The 25766-nt window shown below is 45.3% G+C and overlaps 1 protein-coding gene across 1 annotated transcript; it reads left to right on the forward strand.

Annotated features, from left to right (window-relative positions):
- Nucleotides 1-341: 341 nt before the first annotated feature.
- XPNPEP3 (X-prolyl aminopeptidase 3) lies at nt 342-11168 on the forward strand. Its single transcript, XM_068117408.2, has 9 exons — nt 342-559; nt 2442-2546; nt 2697-3286; nt 3908-3970; nt 5948-6061; nt 6159-6244; nt 6642-6825; nt 9869-9989; nt 10666-11168. Exons 1-9 carry the CDS (start codon nt 523-525, stop codon nt 10827-10829), a joined length of 1464 nt encoding a protein of 487 aa, XP_067973509.2. The 5' UTR covers nt 342-522; the 3' UTR covers nt 10830-11168.
- Nucleotides 11169-25766: the final 14598 nt, after the last annotated feature.

Below are 25766 nucleotides of genomic sequence, written 5' to 3' on the forward strand. Positions count from 1 at the left end.
AGATGCCGATGCAGATTATATTCAAGCATATTTGCCCTCCAGGGTATTGATTATTTTAAAATAATTCCTTAACTTGTTGGGTAATACCAAGTGCAGAACCGTTATTTATCGTTTAAAATAAAACTCCACCTAAACCGGAACTTACGGGTTCATAATTTCTGTGTAAAATAGTGTGGGTTGTTGGTTGTATATATCCTGAGGTTTTCATTACTCGATTGAATATTTCTCATTTAACTTCTGAATAATATTCGTGTTCTTTAATTCCCGTGTGGAGAATTAGTTAGCTCAATGCTCCTTCAAACTGGAGGGAGTTATTAAAACAACAACAACAAACCGGAAGTGACGGTAGAAGTTATTTTTGTTTCAGATACGTGCAGGGTCGGCGTCGACTTCTTTGAATGTCTGAGCATTTATCTGTCCTTTTACATTCACTGCTGTTAGACAGCATTCCGGTAAAAAGCGTTTTATAAAGGACTCTTGTGCTATCTTGTGTCCACTTCGGTTGAAGTTCCAGCAAACGCGATGTTAAAACGACTCAAACGCGTCCTGTCGATCAGAGGTAGGACGCAGCACGTGGTTTGGGCGGAGTCTCGGGCCGGAAGTGATGTCACTGGATTTGTCCTTTGAAATAGGCTTTAAGCTCCTCCCAGTGTTTGGACTGTTTTGAAAATATTAACAATTTCCAGATCCATGAAATTTCCTAAAAGTGATGTGAAGTTTCCTTGCTTGACAATTGAATTCCCAGTTTATCTTCAAACGTATTGTGTTTATCCATTATAATTATTATGACGTAATTATTACCCTCACAGGAGGAGAGGGCATTGTATTTGGGTCCGTTTGTTTGTCTGTTTGTCCGCACAGAATAAATATGATTTTCTCTGCAACCGTTGGTCCGATTGACAGGTAATTTTCACCATAGGTGCCACTTCACCTGTAGATTTTTTATGATAATTATGACGTCATAGGTCACGTGGTTGGGCCGCCATCTTGGAAAAACCGATAAACTTTGCACCTCCATATCTTCGAAAGCGCCGCAGAGAAAAATTGAGACATGGCTCATTGTAAAGAACTCCCCATGGGGAATAAAATATGTTAATGATGATGTCATAGTTGCCTCCATCATGACGTCATAATTCGACAAGTACAAAACTTCATCCGATCAAGATGAAATTTCTTGAGCGTCATCTCGGGATAAATTGGTGGAGAAAAAAAAAATAAGATGACGTCATCGGTCACGTGGTTCGGCCGCCATATTTGTTCTTAACATAAAAGCCGTAAAAACCACTGAAAACACATCCTGGCGAAGGTCTGCAATCTCTGATTGCTCTTCCTTGTCGTTATTATTTTGTGGACAATTGTCATTGTTGTGCATTTATTTTTCATCCTGATCTCTCTGTTATTATTATTATTCTTTCGTCAACGGAGGCATATTTTCACGTTGTCCGTCCGTCCGTCCGTCCGTCCGTCCATGATAGGTTTTCGTTCCCGCGATAACCTGAGAACGGCTAAAGGGATCTTAGTCAAACTTGGTACAGGTATGTATAATGAGGTAAAGAGGAACTGTTTAGATTTTGGGGTCCCAAGGTCATAGGGCAAAGGTCAGAGGTCATGTTAGGTAAAAATGTGATAACTCAAAATGTGTGATAACAGGTGAATGGATTTAAATCAAACTTGATACAAGTATTATAATGATGTAATAATGTAGGCGAAGGCACATCGGTCGACGTCGTGAGGTCGTGACGTCGAAGAGTGTTGTTCTCGTTCATATTATAACTCGTAGAGTACCCACCCCAATGGTATAATGGTCTAAAGGGAACGTTCCAACAGTACTTAGTGTTTAAGGGTACGAAAGGGTCTGATCTATCAAGCAGGTAACAAGGGTATAAAAAGATCCAAGTGGTCTAAAGCTCTAAATGGTCAAGGGTCCATCCAAGCTGTCGAATCGGCGTGAAGGGTGTAAGGTGTATAAATGGTGTTAAGATCCAAGGGTCTAAAGGGACTTAAGGGATCTTAAGGGTCTTTAAGGTAAAAGGGGTCTAAAGGATCTTTGGGATCTTTAAGCTCCTTATGCGTCTTTTGGGTCCTTGGGGTTATCAGGGTATTTGGGTCGTTGGGATCATCGGGGTCTTTTGGGTCATCAGGGTCTTTTGGATCATCGGGGTCTTTGGGTCCTCTGGGTCTTTTGTTTTCTTGGGGGCATCGGGCTCTTTTGTATCCTCGGAGTCTGTTGGGTCCTCTGGGTCCAGTATTTCAGGTTACAATTGTGGGTGGTGTCAGGTCAGCTTTCTAATGAATGGGTGAAGAGCGGACATACTTGCATACACACAAACATACATACATACATACATTACATACATACATACATACATACATACATACATACAATTGCTCTATTATGTATTAGATGACTAGTTGTTGTTGTTTTCCTGTTGGTTCACCAGTATGTCGGAGTGCTGGGGTCGCGATACGGGAGCTGAGCACCTCGAGGCCGTGCAGCTGTCGAGGTCAACCGAGCTATCAGAGCCACCCACATCTTCTTAAACCAGGTTCGTTCGCCTCCCACAGGACATCTCGCACACCTCGTCATGTGTTCGTGCATGCATGTTCTTATTCTGACAACTTGCCAAGTCAAACCGGCATTCATTTTATCTTCATCCCTTCATCTCGTGTCTCACTTGCCTCAACTTTTTCCCCAGGTGAGGTGTGTCCAGGTCTCACCCAAGAGGAATTTGCGACGCGCCGTTGGCGCATGATGCAAGCGGTGTCTGTAGAAGCTTCCAACAGCCTTCTGCTGGTTCCGTCAGCACCCACTCGCTACATGAGCAACAACATCCCCTACCCATATCACCAGGACACGGACTTCCTGTACCTTTGTGGGTTTCAGCAACCCGGCGGTGTTCTGGTTTTGCACTCTGAGCCAACTCGGACGAGGAAACACGTTGCTGCGTTATTCGTACCACGCAGGGATCCGGCACGCGAGCTGTGGGATGGTCCGCGTACCGGGCCAGACGGGGCTGCGGAACTTACCGGCATAGACGTGGCCTTCCCTGTCGATGAGCTACCGGGGTACCTTTCACGATTCCGCGATCCCGCGTGGACTTTATGGTGCAATGACCTGGACTTGGGTCACCCGGGGTGGTTGAGGAGATGCCTTGATGTCGTCATGGGCGAGGCGCGGCGTGGTGCACGTTTGCAATCTCCTAATAATTACCTGCACTTGTTGCGATTGGTGAAGTCACCAGCAGAGCAACACCTGATGGAGATGGCTGGGGAAATAACTGCCCAGGTGGAAACGTAACCACGTTGATTTAATGTCGTACCGTTACCGTTATATTTGTAGCTGAAATACCTTTAACTCTGTTATTATCCTGTCAATGCTCCGGTGAATGAGATCATAAAGTCAATTAATTTTTAAGATTTTTATGCCTCCACTGACGACGTCACCAGAGGCAATATGTTGTTGAGTTGTCCGTGCGTGCGTCCGTCCATCTATACATGATAGGTTTTTGTTACCGCGATAACTTAAAAATGGCTGACGGGATCTAAGTCAAACTTGGTACCGATATGTATAATGATGTAAAGAGGAATTGATTCGATTTTTGGGGTTAAAGGTCAAAATTCTGTTACCGAGCTAACTTGTGAACCAGTGATGGGATTTTGACGAAACTTCTTATTATAATATGGTATAATCATATGTATGTACATATTATGATACAAAGATGAACTGATTAGATTTCGGTGTCAAAGGTCAGATTTAAATCAAATTTGGTGTGTATAATGATGTAATAATGCGGGCAGAGGCATATCAGTCGACGTTGCGACGTCAGAGTGCCATTCTAGTTTATATATATATATATGAATTATTATTTATCATTATCTGCACTAACTGTGTGCCGTTTCCCTCCAGGCACTTATTGATACGATGGCGACCTGCAAGGCACCTGTTGATGAAGCTTACCTTTATGCTAAGGTATGGAAAAGGCAACAACTTGTGCAACGATATCGCGATGAGCTGAGCGAGAATATTGTTACGTTGTGGGTGATAGGTGAAGAAATACCTCAGGAAAGTTCAAAATGTGTCGGTTTTAGTATGGACCGTGTGACGTGAAGAAGAAGAAACCCATCTCGATGTACATAAGCAGGGTAAATGTTCAGGTTAAGAATGTTTGCATGTCACCATGAGGAGGGTGGTTTTGTGCTAATTAATTATAGGGCGTGTGGTTAATAATCCTCAGTATGTGTTGCCTCCCTGTGATTTTTCCATAATTTTTCTTATAAAACTCAGCCTGCCAGATGATGGGCTCCATTAGCCAACCATGCCGCCAGGACCAACAGAAACAGCATTTGCCGATCGACAAGGAAACCCCGACGTCATCCGAACATTCCCGAACAGCGACTAGACTACACCCCTCGACGACTCGTGACAGGGAGGCCACGCCCTGAGCTTCATGACTGGTTAAGAAGCCATGGAGTGATGAACAGAGGTCAGTAATTGGACAGAGTGTGACGTCAGCGTCGAACATTCGAGAGCTATAAGAGCAAAAAGGAGCCGTCTACCCATCTTGCTCTCTTTGTGCTGGCGGTTGTTGGAGGCAGTCACATACCTTCTTCTGGTCCTGGCGTTTGTTGGAGGCGGTCGTACTCTCTCTCTCTCTTCTGGTCCTGGCTGCATGGCGGATGGTCGCTCCTCTCGTGCACGCTCCTGCAGAGAACCTTCGGAGCATTGTGGAGTTTTTGCAATGTTGGAGGAGGGGGGTGTCGTTGGACTGTGGTGTCTTTCAGGGGAGCTGGGGCCGCGTTGCGCTTGGCAGTGGAAGTGACGAAGGGCTGGTTGAGTGCCTGCTCGCGCCTGGGCATTTTCTGACGTGCGGATTCGGCACAATTATCAGGGCGCGTCCCACGCAAGCGGCTACACCGGCAGCAATGACCAACGCACCCTCGACGCACTTTGGGCCAGAGCGGAGGGTCAACCCTACAGGAAGGGAAGTTATTTTTATTTATCTTTTCCCCTTGTCTGTATATGAGTCTGAATGGAGACGTCTCAAGTTAGGAAATGGTTTTACCTCACATTCATTTTATTTGGTTTACAATTACTTTTAATAAATTCATTATTTGTGGCATTTACAACGGTTCGTGTTTCTGTGTCTGTCGGGCTCGGATTAACCCCACATCGGCCGTCTGATCAGGTAAGACTTCGAACCTTCCCACGTGTGTCACTACCGCCAGGTTGGGTATACACCTCGGAGTAAAGCTCGTTTCGGCGATTGGTCTGAGGCCGGTCTTCATCGGCCACGGACAGGACAATAAGTTTCACCAGAAGGGAGTTCTGGTGTACCAGGTGCATCCTGCAGATACCTGGCGGGAGGCGAGGCAAGGGGAGGCAGGAGGGGGGGAGGTGCAAAACACAGATATGGCAGAGGGTGCACGACCAGAAAGGAGGTGAACGAAGACAGAGAGACCACCGACCCGTCAGCGATGGCGAATAGACTCAGCTTCATGGTGAGGGATTCCAATGATCTTGACACCGGGCTGTTTAGAAAAAAAGAATAGACCATGGACGAACAACCATAGATTGGCAGTAATTGCACAAGCATGATGGGCAATAGTGATGCAAATGGTGGGCTGAATCCAGAATTAGATCTCAGTCCAATATGCATTTGCTAACAACGACTGCAGTTTCTTTTTACCACAATGTTTGATTCTGCTGCTGATCTTTGTTGAATTTGGAGTTGAATGTGATTCTAAATGTCTTTGATTGATTTCTTTGAATAAATGAATTGAATAAATGTGATTCTTGACATTCTAAATGTCAAGTCCCCCCTAGAAATGGAAACCTGAAATGTGAAACCCAATTTCTCAGAACTTGGCTCTCGTTGGATAGCTCGGTCTACTTCTCAGCGGTTTTTGTATGTGCTGCGCTTCACTGACTCCCAACCATGCCTTGCAGTTTGAGTTTGAGTGTCGAGTCCGTGGTGCTGAGATTCTGGCCTATCCTCCGGTGATTGCCGGCGGTAACCGAGCGAACACCCTGCACTACATAAAGAACAATCAGATAATTAAGGTGTAGTGTGGTTTATTTGTTTTTCCTTTTTACCTTTACTTTCCTGTTTTTTTAAAATTGCAATATTTAGCTGAGTTTACGTGTCTCGTGTTTGCAGAATGGTGCGCTGGTTCTGGTGGATGGCGGTTGCGAGTACCGAAGTTACGCGAGTGACGTAACTCGTACCTGGCCCGTCAATGGCAGGTCAGATACATGGCATCTTCGTACACCTGCATGTTGTATCAGAATGGATATTCCGAACATAAAATGCCGCATGGCGCATCCCTTATGAGCCTTGATCATTACAGCACTTCCTTAGCCACTTAGTCACTGTTTAAAGTTCCAGGATGCACCCACAATACAATAGTGTTGTGTAAGGAAGGGGAATTAATTAGCTTGCTCTCCCACACATGTGGATACACTCTCACATTGCATGGGATGAAGGTATCAGGGCAGTATGTCATATGACCTGATGAGATTCCATATCTGATAAATTGAACGTTCCAATTTCCACTCCGGGGAGGGGCTTCCTGAGGATGGGCATTTGTATAAATGCACATTCAACGGTCATCAGAGGGGTCATTTTGACGGTTATCCACAGGTTTTCAGCAGCACAGGTTGCGGTGTACGAGGCTGTGCTACGAGTTCAGCGTGCTTGTGTGGCGCAGTGCCGGCCTGGAACAACCCTGCATTATTTGCAGCAACTGATGCTGTCCTTGCTTGAAGATGAACTCCAGGAGCTCCGCATTGTGGATACGCAACTCGACAGTTTGCAGAAAAGGAAGGTAATGTTCTTCTTCTTCCTTTTCTTTTGTATGCAGCACAATTCTGCAAGTAGCATCATTGGCCGATGGCACGGCTGTGCCGCTGATGTGTAACACCCAATGTAGGTTAGGGAATTTGCTCATGGTGTCGGAGATTGCTCGCCTATTCTTACCGAAGAACACCGTGGAATCTTTAACGTCCACCAACTAATGCTGGTAGACCGTACACCTAGTTGAACATCCATTTGAGGGACGGCATACATATTGATGCCTCGACCTGCCTGCCAGACACCAGGATGACAGCTTTAGCTGGGCCAAGATTCAAACCGATGCTAAATGCTCAGACGTGAGGATGCATACCTCTAGGCACCTAGTTCAGGAACTTTTTTGCATGGCTCCTCTTTAACATGGGTATTTTGTAATAGCTGTTCCACTCCTACCCACTCCATTCCATATTTAGCCCATAAACAAAACCTGTGGATCTGCTTTATCTGCTGTAAGATAGTGGGTTGTTCATCGACCTATAAGAGGATCTGATGATGGCTATTTCTTGAACACTTAAAGGAGTCTGTGGGACGTTGTTCACCACAAGCTGAAGAAAACTCAATGCCTAAAAAAAACAACCTGAAAAAAATGGAAATTTATAGCAAAATAAACAGACCTCCTTTGGGTTTGCCGAACTTAAGATACCCTGTTGATTCATCCCTGTCTCTTCCCCCAACACTTCAGAATAATTCCTGAATCTTACAGTTGTAACATAATTAGAATGAAGACAAACGATTGTTGCCGCTGCCAACGAAGGTGGATGGAGGTGATGTGTTCACCCCTGTCTGTTTTCATTTGTCTGTTTGTGAACAGGATATCTCAAAGTTGTGGACGGAATTTGGTGGAGAGGTTACATATGTGACAAGGAAGAGTTGATTCAATTTTGCTGAAGATTCGAATCCGGATCCGGACCAGAGAATTTTTTTTGTGATTCTTCACCATTGAGTGACAGGACTAAACCGATATATAGCAACCGATTGGTTTTGGTCAAAACCGATTGGTTTTGATCACGTTCCATTTGACTGAATGCCGTCTCACACACCCATGTAATAGGGAAGGCAGCAAGCATTGACATTGCATTCTTGGAAAGGAGGGGATACACTTGCAAGCAACAAATCCAAAACTCAAGAAGTTGCACGTCTTGAAAATCAACCTTCAATGTGGAATCTGATCGTAGAGAAATGAATTCCTCCTTCATGTTGAAATTCTCATCTGCGATCAGGTCTGCCGTGTGTGAGATGCAAAAGGGAATTCTAACCACTCCTTCAATCTCAGGCCTTTGATGTCTTCGTCAAAATGCTTTGCTATTTCATCTTTCGGACATCCAACGTGTCGAATGATAACACTTTCACAATTTCACATTTGATCGGCTTCCTGGTAGTTCTTAAGAGATGAAAAGTGTCCAAATTGTCCGCGTTCAACTCGTCGATGCCAGAGGTCCAGTGGTTCGGAGAATGATGAAAGTTTGTCGATTACATCAAACGTATGTGTACGTCTCCCGAAAAGATTTCTTGTTCGTCTCGTGCAAAGTTTTAAAATACCAACATAGTAGGCCAGTTTATTAAGGAAGCCCTCGTTCCTGATGTTCTCTGACTGAGGATGACACGATACTTGCGCTACATTTACAAAGAAATATCTATTTTTACTACTGGTGAGATACCCGTGCTAAGCACGGGTGGGAGGCCAGATGCAACCCGGCAATGCAGATACGGCGAATGCTAAAGCATCCAATAAATTCCACATTCGTGTAGCACCTTCAGTCGCACATCAGACATGGACAGCAAGTTCGTGAAGGACTTCCATGAAAAACGTACCCGTTCACAAACAAACGGGTACATTCACGTATAGAAACATCGATCGTGGGTCCGTGGCGAATATGCATATTGTGATCCGCGAAGTTCACATTTAGAAAGTAGAAACCATCACGGCATGTCGTCATTCACTTGAACTCGATATCTCTTTTTTCATTCCAAGCAACATAACTCAAATTAATCACAAATTAATCACAAAATAAACTTTTAACAACATTGTTAATGTTTCCTTCATTGTAAAAACTACCAAGTCAACAGTTAAAAGGATTTTGAGCCGATAGGTGTTACGGCCTTGGCAAGATCGATGGAGACAGCGATCTGTTGGCTTATACACCGCCAAAATAACTATGTGGAATTCTCTCATGAAGAGATTAAACCCACATCGTTTGAACTTTGGCCGATGTCATTATTTACTTTTCATGATGTTTATATACGAATCAAAAAGAAGATAATTGGTTTTGGGTCGTCCTTTCCGCATATCTCGTGGGATTGTGAGTTGGAGAGACGGCCTTAATGGCGGGGAAGGGGTTGGCATTCTCTCAAGCAGGGATTCAACCCATGTCCTTACAAAAGGTCTTTGTCCGAGGTCACCGAGTCTGATCGGTGCAGCCGATCAGTGCAGCCATTTGTGCGGCACGCGAGAAAATAACGTTATGCGGGAGTCCAAACCTGAAAATGCTGGAGGCCAAAGCTGAAATTTGGAAAAATAATATAGCCTATTTTACTCCAGGAGATCCCAGGATTACCCATCCAAAATATCGTTGCAATCGGTTCAGCCGTTTTTGCGGTACCTTTGAACGGACAGACAGACGGACGGACATTTGGTGAATTATAGTAACATTCCTCATTTAGCCCTGAGGTCGTGCCCGTAACAATATGACAGGACCTTTTTCAAAATGAGGTTCAGTGGAGGTCCCCCCTAGAAATGGCCAAAATCTTCCCTGCGGGAATTCCCCACCGTTTATGAACCAGTACTCTTGGGCCATCCTTACGGAGATATTAAGATTGCTGAAGGAGGAGACAAGTAATGGTGTCGGTGATGAAGGGAAGGTCAATCTTCCACCCTTTTATGTATGTATTATGCAGATACCTTGTTATTCACCATTTTGCGGATGTTTGGATTATCTAAGATTGCTAAGGTGTTTTAAAAGTGTTAGCGATGATTTTCCTACGAGATTTCTCTAAATTGCAGTGCTTGCTCTCATCAGGCCACCCAGCGGTACTGCCCGCACCACGTTGGGCATTTCCTGGGACTAGATGTCCACGACTCACCCAGCGTCCCACACAACCTTCCTCTTCAACCTGCCATGGTGCTCACCATCGAACCCGGTAGGGAGCACAGAATTATGGGATCCGAGGTCCAAGGCCCCGTAGATTGTGTTCATTTGTCAATTGTTCACTCGTTAATTTATCATGACCAGCCCATTGTCTACTCAAGTAGAAAATGTACGACTATCTCGTTATGTACTTGTCCTGCATGTGATGGATATACCAACCTCCCTTCTTGAACCTTGTATCATCTATACTTTAAAGGATGGCCGCCCTGGCCTGGCAAAGAAAATACACAGATGTAAATCCTCATGGGATCTCAATACTTTGGAGCTTTTTTGAAAGGACAATATTGGATATCTGAACTACCTGGACGCACCTGCAAATTTAGCCTGGCGTACATAAACGTGGTGATGACGATCAATGTTCTCGACGCTTTGCGAAGTTTGCTTCTCCTACTCTGACAGGTCCCTGATACATGGCAACCGAACCTACTGGAAACACGCGGACGATGTTACACTTCCCACAGTCTTACTAAGGCCTTCCAAACAACAACGTAGACAAGAAGAGAATAATGAAGGACACATAAAGTCAAATGACTGACACCAATTACGTGGCTTTTTCTATGTTGTCCCTTTAAAGTTCGTATCAGCAACCCGCATTTTTTTTTTGGGCCGCGGACCTTGTCTTCTGATCCGCCTTCCTAATACTGATCTCTGTATTTGGGTGGACGCAGGTCTTTATATTCCCGAAGAAGACCACGAAGCACCCGATGCCTTCAGGGGTATCGGTGTTCGTATTGAAGATGATGTTTTGATCACGGACACCGGCGCCCGAGTCCTTTCTGCTCGCTGTCCCACAGACCCCCAGGACATCGAAAGTATCTGCGGGACTCGCTAGGGGCTGACCTTTAAACTGTGGCATGCTTCATGTATCACTGTGCTCTTCCTGTACTGGTCAAGAATATCAACAGGAAACGTTGATTGTTTTTTACATTTGCTAACTTTGACACAGATGTCTTTCACCTTGAAAGGACCATGACCTTCAACATGCATGGGATCATGTAACTTGAGGGAGTGAGGTACGCTTATCTTTCCAGCTCATGTTGGAAACGTGATCCAAGAACGCTACCTTGAAAGTCTTGGTCGTTCGTCGTGAAAGGTACTGCTGACGTCTGTGTGCAAGTTGGCAAATCTATACCCTGCCCAAGCCTTACTAATAAAATGGTGTGCTTCGCGACACTGATTTCGTCGACTCCATTGTCACGGCAGGTGGATAGATGTTGTGACATCTCTGATCTTATTATGTAAGATGTACGAATGTGTGTCGTGCTATGTGGATTCTTGTTTTTCTTATTAGGGGTAAGCGTAACTCGGCGCGCTCCGCGCGCCTCACCGCACGTCGTTTCAGAGGGGTAGGCATCTTTGACCATTTCGGTGTCTTTTGGGTCTTCATGGTGTTTTGGGTCTTCAGGGCCATTTGGATCTTCAGGGTCTTTTGGATCCTCTGGGCCTTTAAGGGTCTTTTGGGTCTTTCGTGTCTTCAGAGGCTTTTGGGTCTTAAGGGTCTTTGGTGTCTTTTGGGTATTCGGGGTCTTCGGGGGCTTTTAGGTCTTTTTGGGTCTTCGGGGGCTTTTAGGTCTTTTTGGGTCTTCGGGGTATTTTTGGTCTTCGGGGTATTTTTGGTCTTCAGGGTCTTTTGGGTCTTCGGGGTGTTTTGGGTCTTTGTGGTGTTTTGGGTCTTTGTGGTGTTTTGGGTCTTTGGGGTGTTTTGGGTCTTTGGGGTGTTTTGGGTCTTTGGGGTGTTTTGGGTCTTTGGGGTGTTTTGGGTCTTTGGGATGTTTTGGGTCTTCGGGGTGTTTTGGGTCTTCGGGGTGTTTTGGGTCTTCGGGGTGTTTTGGGTCTTCGGGGTGTTTTGGGTCTTCGGGGTGTTTTGGGTCTTTGGGGTGTTTTGGGTCTTCAGGGTCTTTTGGGTCTTTTGGGTTTTTTGGGTTTTTCTATCAGTGTTTTTGGGTATCAGCGTTTTTGGGTATTTTTGGGTATTTGGTTTTTGGGGTATTTCAGGGTATCAGCGATCACGTTTTTGGGTCTTTTGGGTTTTTGGGTATTCAGGGTGTTTTTGAGCCTCAGGGCCTTGAAGGGTATTTTGGGTCTTTGGGGTGTTTTGGGTCTTTGTGGGTCTGAAGGGTGTTGGGGGAATTAAAGGGTCATCAAAGGTCTGAGGGGTCTCAGCAGTCTCAATGCAATTAAGAGGGTTAATTAAGAGGGTGGTAATTTTATTTGAAGAAGAAGAAGACGTTTTCGTCGCATATAAACATAGCGACATACATAACCATATACGTTTGCTCTATTATAATAAGATGATAACTCGATCCACTCTAAATTTACAACAGTGTTATAAACAAACACCCCCGCACCTCTAGCCCCACTATTCACAACAAACAATCTTGCTTTGACACGAAGTGTGCTTCAGCATTCTACACTGTCAGCATAAGCGCCGTACGTTGATTTTAAATTTGGGAAAGCATGACGACTTTAGCGGAAGTACTTGCAGGAAGTTAATACATTTATGCAATAAATCTATTTTTCACCTGAAGATCTGTCATCATTTGATTGACCCCCCGATATAATCCCACCCCTCCCCCCACATGCCAGGTTTTGCAGGGGGCCACTATCGCAAGGCCCTGCTTGGTCTGTAACCACCATGGTTGCCATAGTTTCACCCAGATCAGCCATTTTGAGTTTTTGCATCAATGTATATTTTGTTATAGGAGGAGGCGGAGGCGGGCAGTAATGAGGAAGAGGTGCCAAGGTCCAACCTCACAGTCCAGTTCCTGGGCTAGTTGCTGCAGGACATGCGGGCGATTGTCGACAGGGTGCAAGACGCTGACCCAGTCGTGGAGAGGTACCTCAAGTTCAGGAGGGCCTTGGATGATGCTGCTCCCGTACAAAGAGCTGCATTGAAATGTTGGGAAATGTGTCAGGCAGCTCCACTTCACCCATTTCTTCAGCCCTGCTCCCTCCACCTCAAGATCACCAGCACCCTGTCCTGCCTTCCTCACCAGCATTCTCACCAGCGTACTCACCTTCTCCTACCTCTCCCTTACTCTTAGTGCACGATTTTGCTGCACCATCATTTGGGTCGCCCTCAACGTTCGAGGAACTCTTGGGATTTTAATTAATCACCATCATAATCTTCTTTTGAAAGTTGAGTCTATTTGTAAAATAAAAAATTTAAATGGTACATGATGGTGTTGTGTTTTGTTTTACTTTCACGGTACGGTCTGGATAAGCACTTTTAATAAACTGTAAATGCATTCCTTCAATAAATCAGAAATGGTACCTGGTGTTGTCGCTTTTCACCCCTCAGCGCAATGGGCTAAGGGATATTGTCGTCAGGGATGTCGTCCGGGCGGGCGGGCGGGCGTCAACTTTTGGTTTCTGTCAATTTCAAGGAGAATGGCTTGTCAGATTAAATCCATTTTTGCATGTGTGTTCGGGTTGAGTAGAGGAAGGTTCCTTTCGAAAATGGGCGCGCTGCAATTTTCAATATGGCCGCCACGGCAGCCATCTTGAAATTGGTTTCCATCAATTTCAAGGAGAACGACTTGACCGATTAAATCCATTTTTGTAGTGTGTGTTGGGGTTGAGTAGAGGAAGGGTCCTTTCGAAAATGGGCGCGCTGCGATTTTCAATATGGCCGCCACGGAAGCCATCTTGAAATTGGTTTCCGTCAATTTCGAGCAGAACGGCTTGTCCGGTTAAATCCATTTTTGCATGTGTGTTCGGGTTGAGTAGAGGAAGGTTCCTTTCGAAAATGGGCGCGCTGCGATTTTCAATATGGCCGCCAAGGCTTCCTTTCACCATGAGGGGTTACGCTCGCTTTGCGGTGTTTTTTTTAAAAATTTGTAAGCATTTTTTTAAATGAAACTGTAATCGTGTGCATTTGCAGTCGAAAACATTTTAAACTTTAAAAATCTTCCTCCATGAGTCAGGAACCATCGGGAACCTATAACGTATCCCGTATTCCCCATTGAAACAATGCCGCGGCATACATTCACGGGATTTTCATCGACCTTCGCGGACTTTCATCGACCTTTGTGGATTTTCGTGGGTTTTGTCTCGCCATTTCCGGGACTTTCATCGACATTCGCTGATTTTCATCAACCTTCGTGGATTTTCATCAACTTTCGCGGACTTTCATCTACATTCGCGGATTTTCATCAACCTTCGTGGATTTTCATCAACCTTTGCGGACTTTCATCTACATTCGTGGATTTTCATCAACCTTCATGGATTTTCATCAACCTTCGTGGATTTTCGTCGACATTCGCGGGTTTTGTCTCGCCATTTCCGGGACTTTCATCTACATTCGCGGATTTTCATCAACCTTCATGGATTTTCATCAACCTTCATGGATTTTCATCAACCTTCGTGGATTTTTATTGACCTTCGCGGATTTTCATCGACCTTTGCCGATCATCGCTGCCATTCGCGGGTTTTGTCTCACCATTTCCGGGACTTTCATCGACCTTCGTGGGTTTTGTCTCGCCATTTTCGGGACTGTCATCTACATTCGCGGATTTTCATCGACCTTCACGGTTTGGTCCTCTCTGTCCGTGGATTTTTGCGACTTGGGAACCTATTCCCCCTTTTTCCATTGAAACCATGCCCCCCTATTCGTGGATTTCTCTATTCGTGGATTTTCCAGGACCGTATCCCCCGCGAATAGTGGGGGCTGACTGTACGCAGCAGCAAATGTCTAATGCTGCTCCATTTACAAGCACTATTGACCCGCGAAACTTACGAGGTTTCTTGTCGGTTGACTGACATGATGTAACTCGAGCAAAACATTGTACCAATGGGAACCACACCTGTGTTGTGTGTATACCTGTGTATGCATGAGTCACATGCACAGTTCATGCATATACACAGAAGGACGCAAATTCTCTATGTAAATGTGTATCGTGTGGTGCCACCTTTACAGGTGGGAGAGGGTATTACAAGTCCCACCTTTACAGTACCGTACAGTCCAATAACCACGTTTCTCATGCACCGAGAATGACGCGTCATAACCCTTAGCCAATCACATGCATTGTATCACACACATAATACATAAACATGTACTGGTGATCATGGTGACATACATGTTATCTGACATCAGCATTTGTGCTGTCAATTCAGAAGGAAATTATTCTGGTTCATGCCTTTCTTGGAAATTGTTCAGCTTGCTTACAACAACATATTGCTGCCACCCACAGTGAAGTGATTCCATTCGGTGAGAAAAGTTTAAAGAAATTTAGAGTGTGCCGACCTCTGGGAAGACGTAAGGATGTCAGTGCTGAAATTGAAAGCTTCTAATGCGGTCAACTTTGTGTTCGACATAGAGAAGAATGCAGCTCGTGAACTGGGTGAACATACGTCTGCTGATGGAGTCGGAAGGTGAATGCCAGGTGAACCTTCTAACTTTTAAGTAGATAAACAAAAGTGTGACCGCACTACAGTTGAGAACGTACATCAATTAATTGCCATATTGGGGGTTAAACTCATGACATTTTGGGGGAAATTGTTTGTCATGTTTAATTTTTTTAGCATGATAAGATACAGTGCCTTCAGAAAGTATTCACACCCCTTGACTTTTCACATTTTGTTGTTACAGCCTGAATTAGAAATGGATTAAATTGAGATTTTTTGTCACCGATCTACACATAACAACTGGAACTTTCTTGTTCCCAAAGACAAAGTGGATTTTTTTGGAATTTTTAACAAATGAATTAAAAATGAAAATCTGAAATGTCTTTGTGATATTGAAGAGATCATGGAGGTAAAAGCCTTAAAGGAGCTGGAATGTAACCATGAAGAGGCTGATATAAGACTTTCTCCACTGCCAGTACACTACTGCTTGTCTTCCCTCTTCCAGCTCATCAGCGAACAGCTCTTCCTCTGTCGTCATCAAGAGGCCAGATACACATGTGTTTGTCATTGGCGTGGCTAAAACCCATGACATTGGGTCCGAATTTCTTCTTCACACTGGCAGAGGCGCACAATCAATTTGACTGCTGTACGAAACGACAGACTTGGCATTTAATATGGAATTTTTTTTTTTTCTTGACTTGGGTTGACTTTCTGAACTCAGTGTATCAATCTGGTGAGTTTATTTTACGCTTCAGTGATTTCTTTGTTAACAGAACCATGTCACTGATTGTCTGTCGCAGCAAGAAGTCAATAACAGGATTATATCACAGGTGGCGTGACAAAATGTGCGGGCAGGTACATTTGACGATCGGCTTCACAATCGGGTATATAAGGGTTGTTGCGTTCTGTATTAGTGGAAAACAACTGCTGCACATCCACAAAAGTTATTGCCGCTTCCTCTGGAGATGGTCCGTCAACTCGACAATGCTGTTTGTCATGGAGTGGTGGCTTTACGAAATTCTGGCATGAAACCGTGCTATTGCTCGGCAGTATGGCATCACTCAAGGTCAGGTGTCAAAGATACTGAAACGAAATGCTCAGAAGGGTGTCCCTACTCCAATACCTAGGCCAGGACATCCCTGCAGAACCACAAGGAGGGATGATAGCCAGCTGCATCGGTTAGTCCGCAATGGCCGTACCAAGTCAGCTAAACGGCTTGGGGCTGAGTGGCAGCAACTGACAAATGTGCCTGTATCCAGAAGGCTAGTCAACAAACGACTGGTTCAAGCAGGCTATCATGCCAGGCACCCCCTGAGAAAGGCACGCCTGACCAGACAACACAGCCAGCGCCGATTGCAGTGGGCCAGAGAGCACCGCCAATGGCAGCCAGGACACTGGAATCACGTGATCTTCAGTGACGAGTCTAGATTTCTGGTCTATCGTCAAGATGGCCACGTCCGAGTGTGCAGACAAGTGCATGAAGCCTACAATGAAGATTGTATAGTGCCAAGAGTCCAGGCTGGAGGTGGTGGGGTGACCGTTTGGGCTGCTTTTCATGCAGGGGGCAAAACTGACCTGGTTGTTCTGAATGGAAACCTGAACCAGTTCAAGTACAGAGCCACTCTGGAACAAACATTGCTTCCATTTGCTCGTGCAGCCTTTCAAGGAAACTTTGTCTTCCAAGATGACAATGCACGGCCTCATCGTGCTCGCATGATCCAACACTTTCTTGCTGACCGTGGTGTAGAGCATATGGAGTGGCCTGCCATGTCCCCGGATATGAATCCGATAGAGAACTTGTGGGCAGAATTAACGCGTCAAATCGACAACTTGGACCAGCAGCCCACCTCTGTGCATGAATTGCAGCAGGCTATTGTCACTGCATGGCAAGCAATTCCTGTCCAAACCTTGGCAAATCTCGTGAACAGCATACCCCAACGTGTACGTGCTCTCCTGAATGCTTGTCGGGGTTACACGAAGTACTGAACTGTAATTTTACTGTCCGTAATCCCAGTCGTAATTTAATTTTTGTTTTTGTTAAAAAAAAAATTGGCTAATGTGCGAAATAAAAAGATACTTCTGGAAAACGTACAGAAGTTTAACACAGTACTGTCCATGAATTGAGTTCGATATCAGTTTACATCACTTTCAAGGATCAATTTATTTGCTTCGAAATGTCAAATGTGGTTTTTGTTTCTTTTAATGGTCACATTAACAAAATGTTGAATAATTTCAACATAATTCCAATGAACTTTTGGTTCTAAGTCATCTTGAAAATTAAGTTAACCACCACAAAAAAAATATTCCATATTAAATGCCAAGTCTGTAGATGGTATTCATAGAATACTTACCCTGCGCAGTCAACTTGGTGTGAGCCAACTCTTCTATTTTTGAACGTTTCTTTTTTTTTATCCAATATGGGTGCCAGACCATGTGAGCAATGACATCATAAATGTATATTCTCTAAATAATTGTTGCATAGATCATGCTAAATTAAATTTCAAACTGATCAGACTAAGCGTTGTCCCTGTCGAATTATGACGTCATAATTATGGCACCAATGACGTCATCGTTAACACACCTATTCCCCATATGGAGTTATTTACAATGAGCCACGTTTCAATTTTTAAAATGCTGACACAGCACACACTTTACTTTACTGAAATGCAGACACAAATGTTATATTTTCGTCAAAAATCGTCGGAATTTCGCCAAATCTGTTTTGGTCGTGCGTTAATATACCTCAGCGATTGACAAATCTGCAATCAGAATTTTATTTGAGGTCAAAATGACCCGTGAGGTCGCTCTGTACTTTGCCTGCTTGTCATGTGCAGTGTGATAATTAATTCCATGCCCACGCTAGAAGACTCTTCTTCTTCACGCATTAACAACTTCTAGCTTCCAGACCGTACATCCAATCATCTTGAAATGTTGCACACTTGTTACACTTCATTACCTCTACTATAATATAAAGTTTCACTTCGATCAATGAAGCGGTTCAAGTGTTATACATTTTAAAATATTTTCGTTTAAGTATTTATATCTGCCAAACCACGTCACCTATCGCAGATTCCAAAAGGTCATTATAGTATAATGATATGCTGAACACATCTGTGAATTTTCCCCTCGATCGGATCAAAAATGAGGGAGGAGCTAGGTTTTAAAAGTTTATGCTTAAAAACGTCATAACTCTGAAACCATTTGACACATGACGTCATGCTCGCTGACGTTTTTGTTCGTCATGGGTATGCGATTATGCCTACAAAGTTTGGCCTCGATCGGTTCAGTCGTTTTGGAGAAAATTTGATTTTAGTGGTTTTTCAGGCTTTCCACTCAAAACAATATGGCTTCCGAACCACGTGACCTACGACGTCATTATAATTTTATTTCTGCATCAATTTATACCGAGAGGATGCTCAAGAAATTTCATCCTGATCGGATAAAAACTTATACTTGTCGAATTATGACGTCATAACGGCGGCATCTATGACGTCATCATTCACACACGTTATTCCGCATGGGGAGTTCTTTGCAATGAGACCTGTCTCAATTCTTTCTGTGCAGCGGTTTTTGAGATATAGAGGTGCAAAGGTTTTTGGTTTTCCCAAGATGGCGCCCGTACCACGTGACATTTTACGTCATAATATTCACTAAAATATTCTACAGGAGGAGGCCCTCCTATGGTGAAAATTTCATGTCAATGGGACCAACGATTGCCGAGAAAATGAATTTTTAAAATGCAGACACGCCCGTACGTTCTGTTATGAATTTGGGTAGAGGAATATCTAGAGCCAGATAGATCTGTATAGGTAGGTATTCGACTGTCGTGATAGGGAATCTACCCTGTAATAAGTTCCATGTGTAGTCCGGTTTGTCGGGATAAGCTGTATTGATGTCCCCGCTACGGGGGAGCAGGGCGTGCTAAATAGTCCAGGGATTATGGATAAGATTCCTTTGTTCGTCGTCCCTCTTGTCGCCAAACCTTTGTCCCTTATGGCAATGCATGCACATATAAACACTTAGATAGGCCCTTTCGTGCACACAGTAATTAAATCCCCTTCCCTTACAATGACTTTGGAAGACAGGCAGGAAGCCAGATCGGGGCACCGCAGGGTGACTGCCGCCGGCCACACCATCAGCTGGCCTGGTAACATCACGCAAAGACGAGCTGTGACCACGCCACAGGGAACGTGTGATTGGCTGGTGCGGCAGGCGCGAAGCTCCAGCCAATCAGCGCTGAAGGCGCGAACCTGGGGCGAATCAGCGGCGGTGACGAGAGATGCGAGAAGGCTCGGTGAACGGCGAGAGGCTACGAGGCGCTGATTGGGTGGCTCGCCAAGGCTGACGTCACCGCCGCAGGTTATAAAAGGGTGTGCCGGGTGACATTTTCCCTCTTGCGCTGCACGTCGCTCGAGCTCTTGGTTCTCTCTGGCTGTCTTGCGCTGCACGACATTTTAGCAGCTCTCTCCTGGCTTCCTCGTGCTTGTGGTCTCTTGTCTCCGCGCTTCCCTTCTTGGTCTTGAGAGGTCCTGGTGGTCGTTGGTTCACCATCTCCGTGGTGCAGGAGCGAGGCTCGGTCCTGTGAACGGGCAGGACCTCGTGTGCGAACGGCGAGGGGATTGGAGCGAGGGCGTTGGCTCGGGCCTAGCGAAGCATGCGAGGCGGACGGAGGGTTTCTCTGCACCGGAGTTTGGAGCCGTGTTGGACGATACACGGACAAGACTACAGACAAGATAAGACTGCACTCACACCCCACATTTACAAGTACATGACGATTTCTTTTATTAATTCATCTCCCCTTGTTCGTATCTGAAGTGAGGTGTGTGGGATCCCAACGTAGGATTTAGTTTCATCGTCGCATTTCATTGTCATGGGTTCCATCAAATAAATCTCTATTTTTGTACATTAAATCTTGTGTGTGGTTCGAGTGCTTTAATTCCCTACAGGATCCGGGCTGCAGTCAGCGCGCTCCAGGTAAGCGCTTTTCCCGCTTCTTCCTTTTCCCTTCTTCTTCCCACGCTTCATAGTCAAATCCGTGTTTGGTCGTCGCCTCCATTAAATCCGTTTGAACCATCCGCGGTCCCTGGTATTAACCGTAGGGATTCGCACGACAGTACGTACGACGTACGGACGGACCCGAATGCTTAACCCTGCCTTTCGCTTCGCGAACGCAGGGTAAAAAAAGATTGCCAGTTCTTTTACTCTGGATATCAGTTTGAGTGGAGAGATTTGTGTTGTATGGCCAAGACTGCTCAGAAGTAAACACAGGTGAACACAACCTGTTTCTTCGCACAGCCAATTCTGAAACGAGCATGACTCCCACAAATGACTCTGCAGAAACATCTGTTGAGGGCTAACGGAGGTGTCTGGAGGTGTCTGGATCTGAAATCCGCACCAGGTGTCTGGAGCAATTTTCTGTCATTCCTAGTCCAGATGATCATGGATTGAAAGTTTCCCAAGACACTGACATGGAGCTTGTATGGGGAGATCTAGCACCTGCACCAAGCATTCTTCTAGAGCTTACGCAAGGCAGCTGCAAGAAGACCAGTTGTGAAGAGTGGCAAGGTCCTTGCTCCTGCAGACGTCACAATGTGCCTGGTATAGATCTGTGTAAGTGTGGACTGCAAAAGCTCTTCAGCAACTGACAGTGATCACAGATTCTTAACCGCCGGTCCTACCGGTCTGCGGAGTAATGGCAGAATTTTTTGTTTTCACGGCTAATCACCCGCTAGCGACGCTCAACGAATCTAGATATAATGGAGCAAGTGTATCATATATGAATCATGTACTCCAGGGGTGAATCCAGGATTTTATGAAAAGGTGGTTTCCAGATATTAAGGGAACAGGGTGTCCACTCACCTAGATGCTGCGAGCACGAAACAATCAAGGCGTAGGTTCCAGGGCCCACTCAAGGAGCCCGGAAGCTTTGGGATTTTAGATGCTCTCAGGTACACTGAGCATCTGCTGACCACATTGGCTACATGTTGGAGGGGTTGGGGGGAACCTTTGTTTCAATTGTAAAATACTAGGGCATGCCCGTACTATATATATATCTAAAAGTATATCCCCCCCCCTCTATTTACATGCAATGGTTTGGTCCAAAGCTAACGGCTTGCGAGTACGGTGACAATCCCCCCCCTCTATTTACATGAAATGGTTTGGTCCAAAGCTAACGGCTAGCGGAGTTTGGTAAAGAAATCGCCATAGCGTGCACAAATGCGCAGGAAAGCGAAAGAATCGCAAATTAGTTTTAATTAGTTTTAAAACATAGTTTAACGCCAACATAGCGGCAACATAGTTTGCCAACGTGAAATAAATGAATACGCTCTCAAATGTGCCAAAAAAAAAAAAAAACGCTACCCGTACGCTCTACCCCGCCCGTACGCCCGTAAACAAAAAAAACAACGCTCTTCGCTTCCGCCCTTCGCTCTGACTGAATTGGGAGAAATAATGCGCATAAGAAATCGAGAAATTATTATTTTCTCCGGAAGAAATCGAATTACGTACCGTAATGGCGCACGCGCTGGGCTCAGCATCAGCTCGCTCTCACATCGGCCACGCCTACGCAATAACGCGTTCTGTGATTGGATGCCGGAAGTGCAGTCCTCACTGTCCGGAAGGTCGCAAATCGCAGTTACGATGAATCGCAAATTAGTTTTAATTAGTTTTAAAACATAGTTTAACGGCAACATAGTTTGCCGACGGGAAATAAATGAATACGCTCTCAAATGTGCCATCCGAGGCAGAGTGTGTTCGCCACGTTCGGCACACGCGATAGCTCGCTGCTCTCTGATTGGTTGAATCGTTTTTTGGACATAGCTCGGTAAGTAATTGTCCGATTAATATGAAACCTTGAAAAGGCACATCCTTGGGTCCCCAGCAATATACCTGGCAAGTTTCAAGTATATCGGACCGGTAGTTGTCGAGAAACAGCGGTCACAGACAAACAAACAAACAAACAAACATACACACAGAGATTAGTGGAATTATAGATAGATTGTCGTGTCCACCCTGCAGTGAAGACCTCAGGGCGACAGATGACCAAACGAGCTATAACTCCGAGGCGTATACCCAACCTTGTGCACGCGCGCGGGGTAGTGGAGGGCAGCGAGGGCTTACCTGCACAGAAGGACGCGGCACGGGGGGTATCGTGATGACCACGTTGCTCAAGAGAATGGACATGAAATGTGGACATTCAGAACATATAGTGCCTTGTATGCATGGACCTCATCGATAATACGATGTTTGAGATTAAAGTAAACACCATCACATTTTAAACATTATTGTGAGTTACAGGCTAAAATGCTATATGTACAACAGTAGACCTCCAGGTACCTCCCTGAGGCTTGGACATTCATTGTGGAAAGGTCTTCAAGATACTTTTTGTTGTCTCGATGTTGAAATTTGATGGAACATTGTATGACGTCAGAGTGCACAGCTGCTCCGTTTGATTCCACAAGGTGGTGCTGCTACCTTACGTGTAACCAAGCCGTCTCGACACATGGCTCCGGTGTACAACCATGATCCAATGGATGATTCATTTCATTCATTTTGACCCGCTGATTGACCCGACATGGGGACGTTTGTTAAGAGGATAACGTGACGAGCAGACTTTGAAAACAAATGACAAATTTGAGTCCTCCCCTCGAGCCCAACCAACTTCAGCAATTGATTTATTACATACGCACAGCAGTGCAAAACCATGAGGGGGAGGTCAAATAATGTGCCATATGTGCATACGTAATAAATAGATTGTTCCGTATTTTTCGATGAAGGGCAGTGGTAACTGGGGGTTGTGATGATCAGACTGACACACACGTTTGTGTTGACAACTGTCAGTATCTCAGTCTTGTTTCCTTGTTTGATATTTGATACCTGTTTTATTCACGAACAAGGTCAGCTCGGGGACTCTTCTAAAAAGAACCTTTGACCTTTTAAAATATCGACGTTACATGAGAACAGTGGTGATTGGTCAATCCATGGATCTACGATTACCATGTCGGTCGAGTAGGGATATATATATATATATATGTATATATAGAAATCTGATTAGATTTTGAGGTCAGAGGTCATGTTAGGTAAAAATCCTATTACCGCGATAACTTGTGAACCAGTGATGGGATTCTGACCAAATTTCGTAAATTATGTAGAATGGTGTAAAGATGAACTGATTAAATTTTAGGGTCAAGAGGTCAAAGGTCAAAGTCTGTAAAAGGTCTATAACTTGAGAGCAGCTGAAGCTATCTCATTCAAACTTGGTACAGGTGTGTATAATGATGTAAAGATGAACTGATTAGATTTTGGGATCAAAGGTCAAAGTCTGTAAAAGGTCTATAACTTGAGAGCAGCTGAAGCTATCTAATTCAAACTTGGTACAGGTGTGTATAATGATGTAAAGATTAAATGATTCGATTTTGGGGTCAAAGGTCAAAGTCTGTAAAAGGTCTATACCTTGAGAGCAGCTGAAGCCATCTAATTCAAACTTGGTACAGGTGTGTATTATGATGTAAAGATGAACTGATTAGATTTTGGGGTCATGACGTCACAGGTCAGAGGTCATGTTGGGTAAAAAAATCCAAATACCGCGATAACTTGTGAACCAGTGATGGGATTCTGAACAAATTTAGTAAATTATGTAGAATGGTGTAAAGATGAACTGATTAAATTTTGGGGTCAAGAGGTCAAAGGTCAAAGTCTGTAAAAGGTCTATAACTTGAGAGCAGCTGAAGCTATCGAATTCAAACTTGGTACAGGTGTGTATAATGATGTAAAGATGAACTGATTAGATTTTGGGGTCATGACGCCACAGGTCAGAGGTCATGCTAGGTAAAAAAAATCCTATTACTGCGATAACTTGTGAACCAGTGATGGGATTCTGAACAAATTTAGTAAATTATGTAGAATGGTGTAAAGATGAACTGATTAAATTTTGGGGTCAAGAGGTCAAAGGTCAAAGTCTATAATAGGTCTATAACTTGAGAACGACTGAAGCAATCTAATTCAAACTTGGTACAGTTATGTATAATGTTGTAAAGATTAACTGATTTGATTTTGGGGTCAAAGGTCAAAGTCTGTAATAGGTCTATAACTTGAGAGTGGCTGAAGCTATCTAATTCAAACTTTGTACAGGTATGTATGTTGATGTAAAGATTAACTGATTCGATTTTGGGGTCCCGAGGTCAAAGGCAGAGGTCATGTCTGGTAAAAATGTGATAACTTGTGAACAGCTGAAGGGATTTAAATTAAAACTTGGTACAGGTATTATAATGATGTAATACTGTGGGCGGAAGCATATTGGTCGACGTCGTGACGTTGAAGAGTGTTGTTCTAGTTACAGATGTTTTTGTTTGAGGTGTGTGATTAAACCAATGGTGAGAGTGGTAATCTCATGGGGAGGGAGGAAGGGGACATACAATGGCTACCGAACCAACAAGGTCAATCCTCTTGTAAAACCTGTTTTAAATCAATTACTGTATCTTGTTATATATAAAATGGTGAATGGGACTTGGAATGGGGGCCTGCCCACCCCTTTCCCCCTTAGGCACTCCACCCCCCTCAGGCTCCCCACTTCTCCCACCCCCTCCCCCCAGGCTCCCCACACCTCCCCCCCTCAAGCTCCCCATGCTTTCAACCTTAGGCTCCCCACCTCCCCTCATGGTCCCCACCCCTTCCTCCTTAGGGTCAATTCAGGCTCCCCACCTCTCCTCCCCCACTAAGCTCCTTACCCCCATCAAGCTCCCCACGCTTCCCCCTTTAGGCTCCCCACCCCCCTCAGGCTCCCCACCCCCTTTCTGTCTTCCCAACTCCCCCCCCCCTCCTAGGCTCACACCCTCCCCTCAGGCTTCCCACTCCACCCCCTTAGGGTCCCCACCTCCCTTCGGGCTCCCCAATCCCCACACTTCCTCCCCCCCCCCCCCCCTCAAGCTCCGCATGCTTTCCACCTTAGGCTCCCCACCTCCCCTCAGGGTCCCCACCCCTTCCTCCTTAGGGTCCCCACCCCCCCTTCAGGCTCCCCACTCCCCACACCACCTCCCCCCCTCAAGCTCCCCATGCTTTCCACCTTAGGCTCTCTACCCTCACCTCAGGGTCCTCACATCTCCTCCCCCCCTAAGCTCCTTACCCCCATCAAGCTCCCCACGCTTCCCCCTTTAGGCTCCCACCCACCCCCACCTTCAGGCTTCCCACTCCACCCCCTTAGGGTCCCCACCCCCAACAGGCTCCCCACTTCCCCCCCCCCCTAGGCTCCCCACCCCCTCAAGCTCCACACGCTTCACCCACTAGGCTCCCCACTCCACTCAGGCTCCTCACTCCTCCCCCTTAGGGTCCCCCCCACCTTCAGGCTCCCCACTTCTCCCCCCCCCCCCATAGGTTCCCCAACTCCCCTCAAGCTCCCCTCTTCTCCCTCCCCCTCCCCCCAGGATTC

This window comes from Myxine glutinosa, chromosome 5 (genome assembly GCF_964187855.1).
Source record: "Myxine glutinosa chromosome 5, kmMyxGlut1.1, whole genome shotgun sequence".
NCBI classification, from domain to species: Eukaryota; Metazoa; Chordata; class Myxini; order Myxiniformes; family Myxinidae; genus Myxine; species Myxine glutinosa.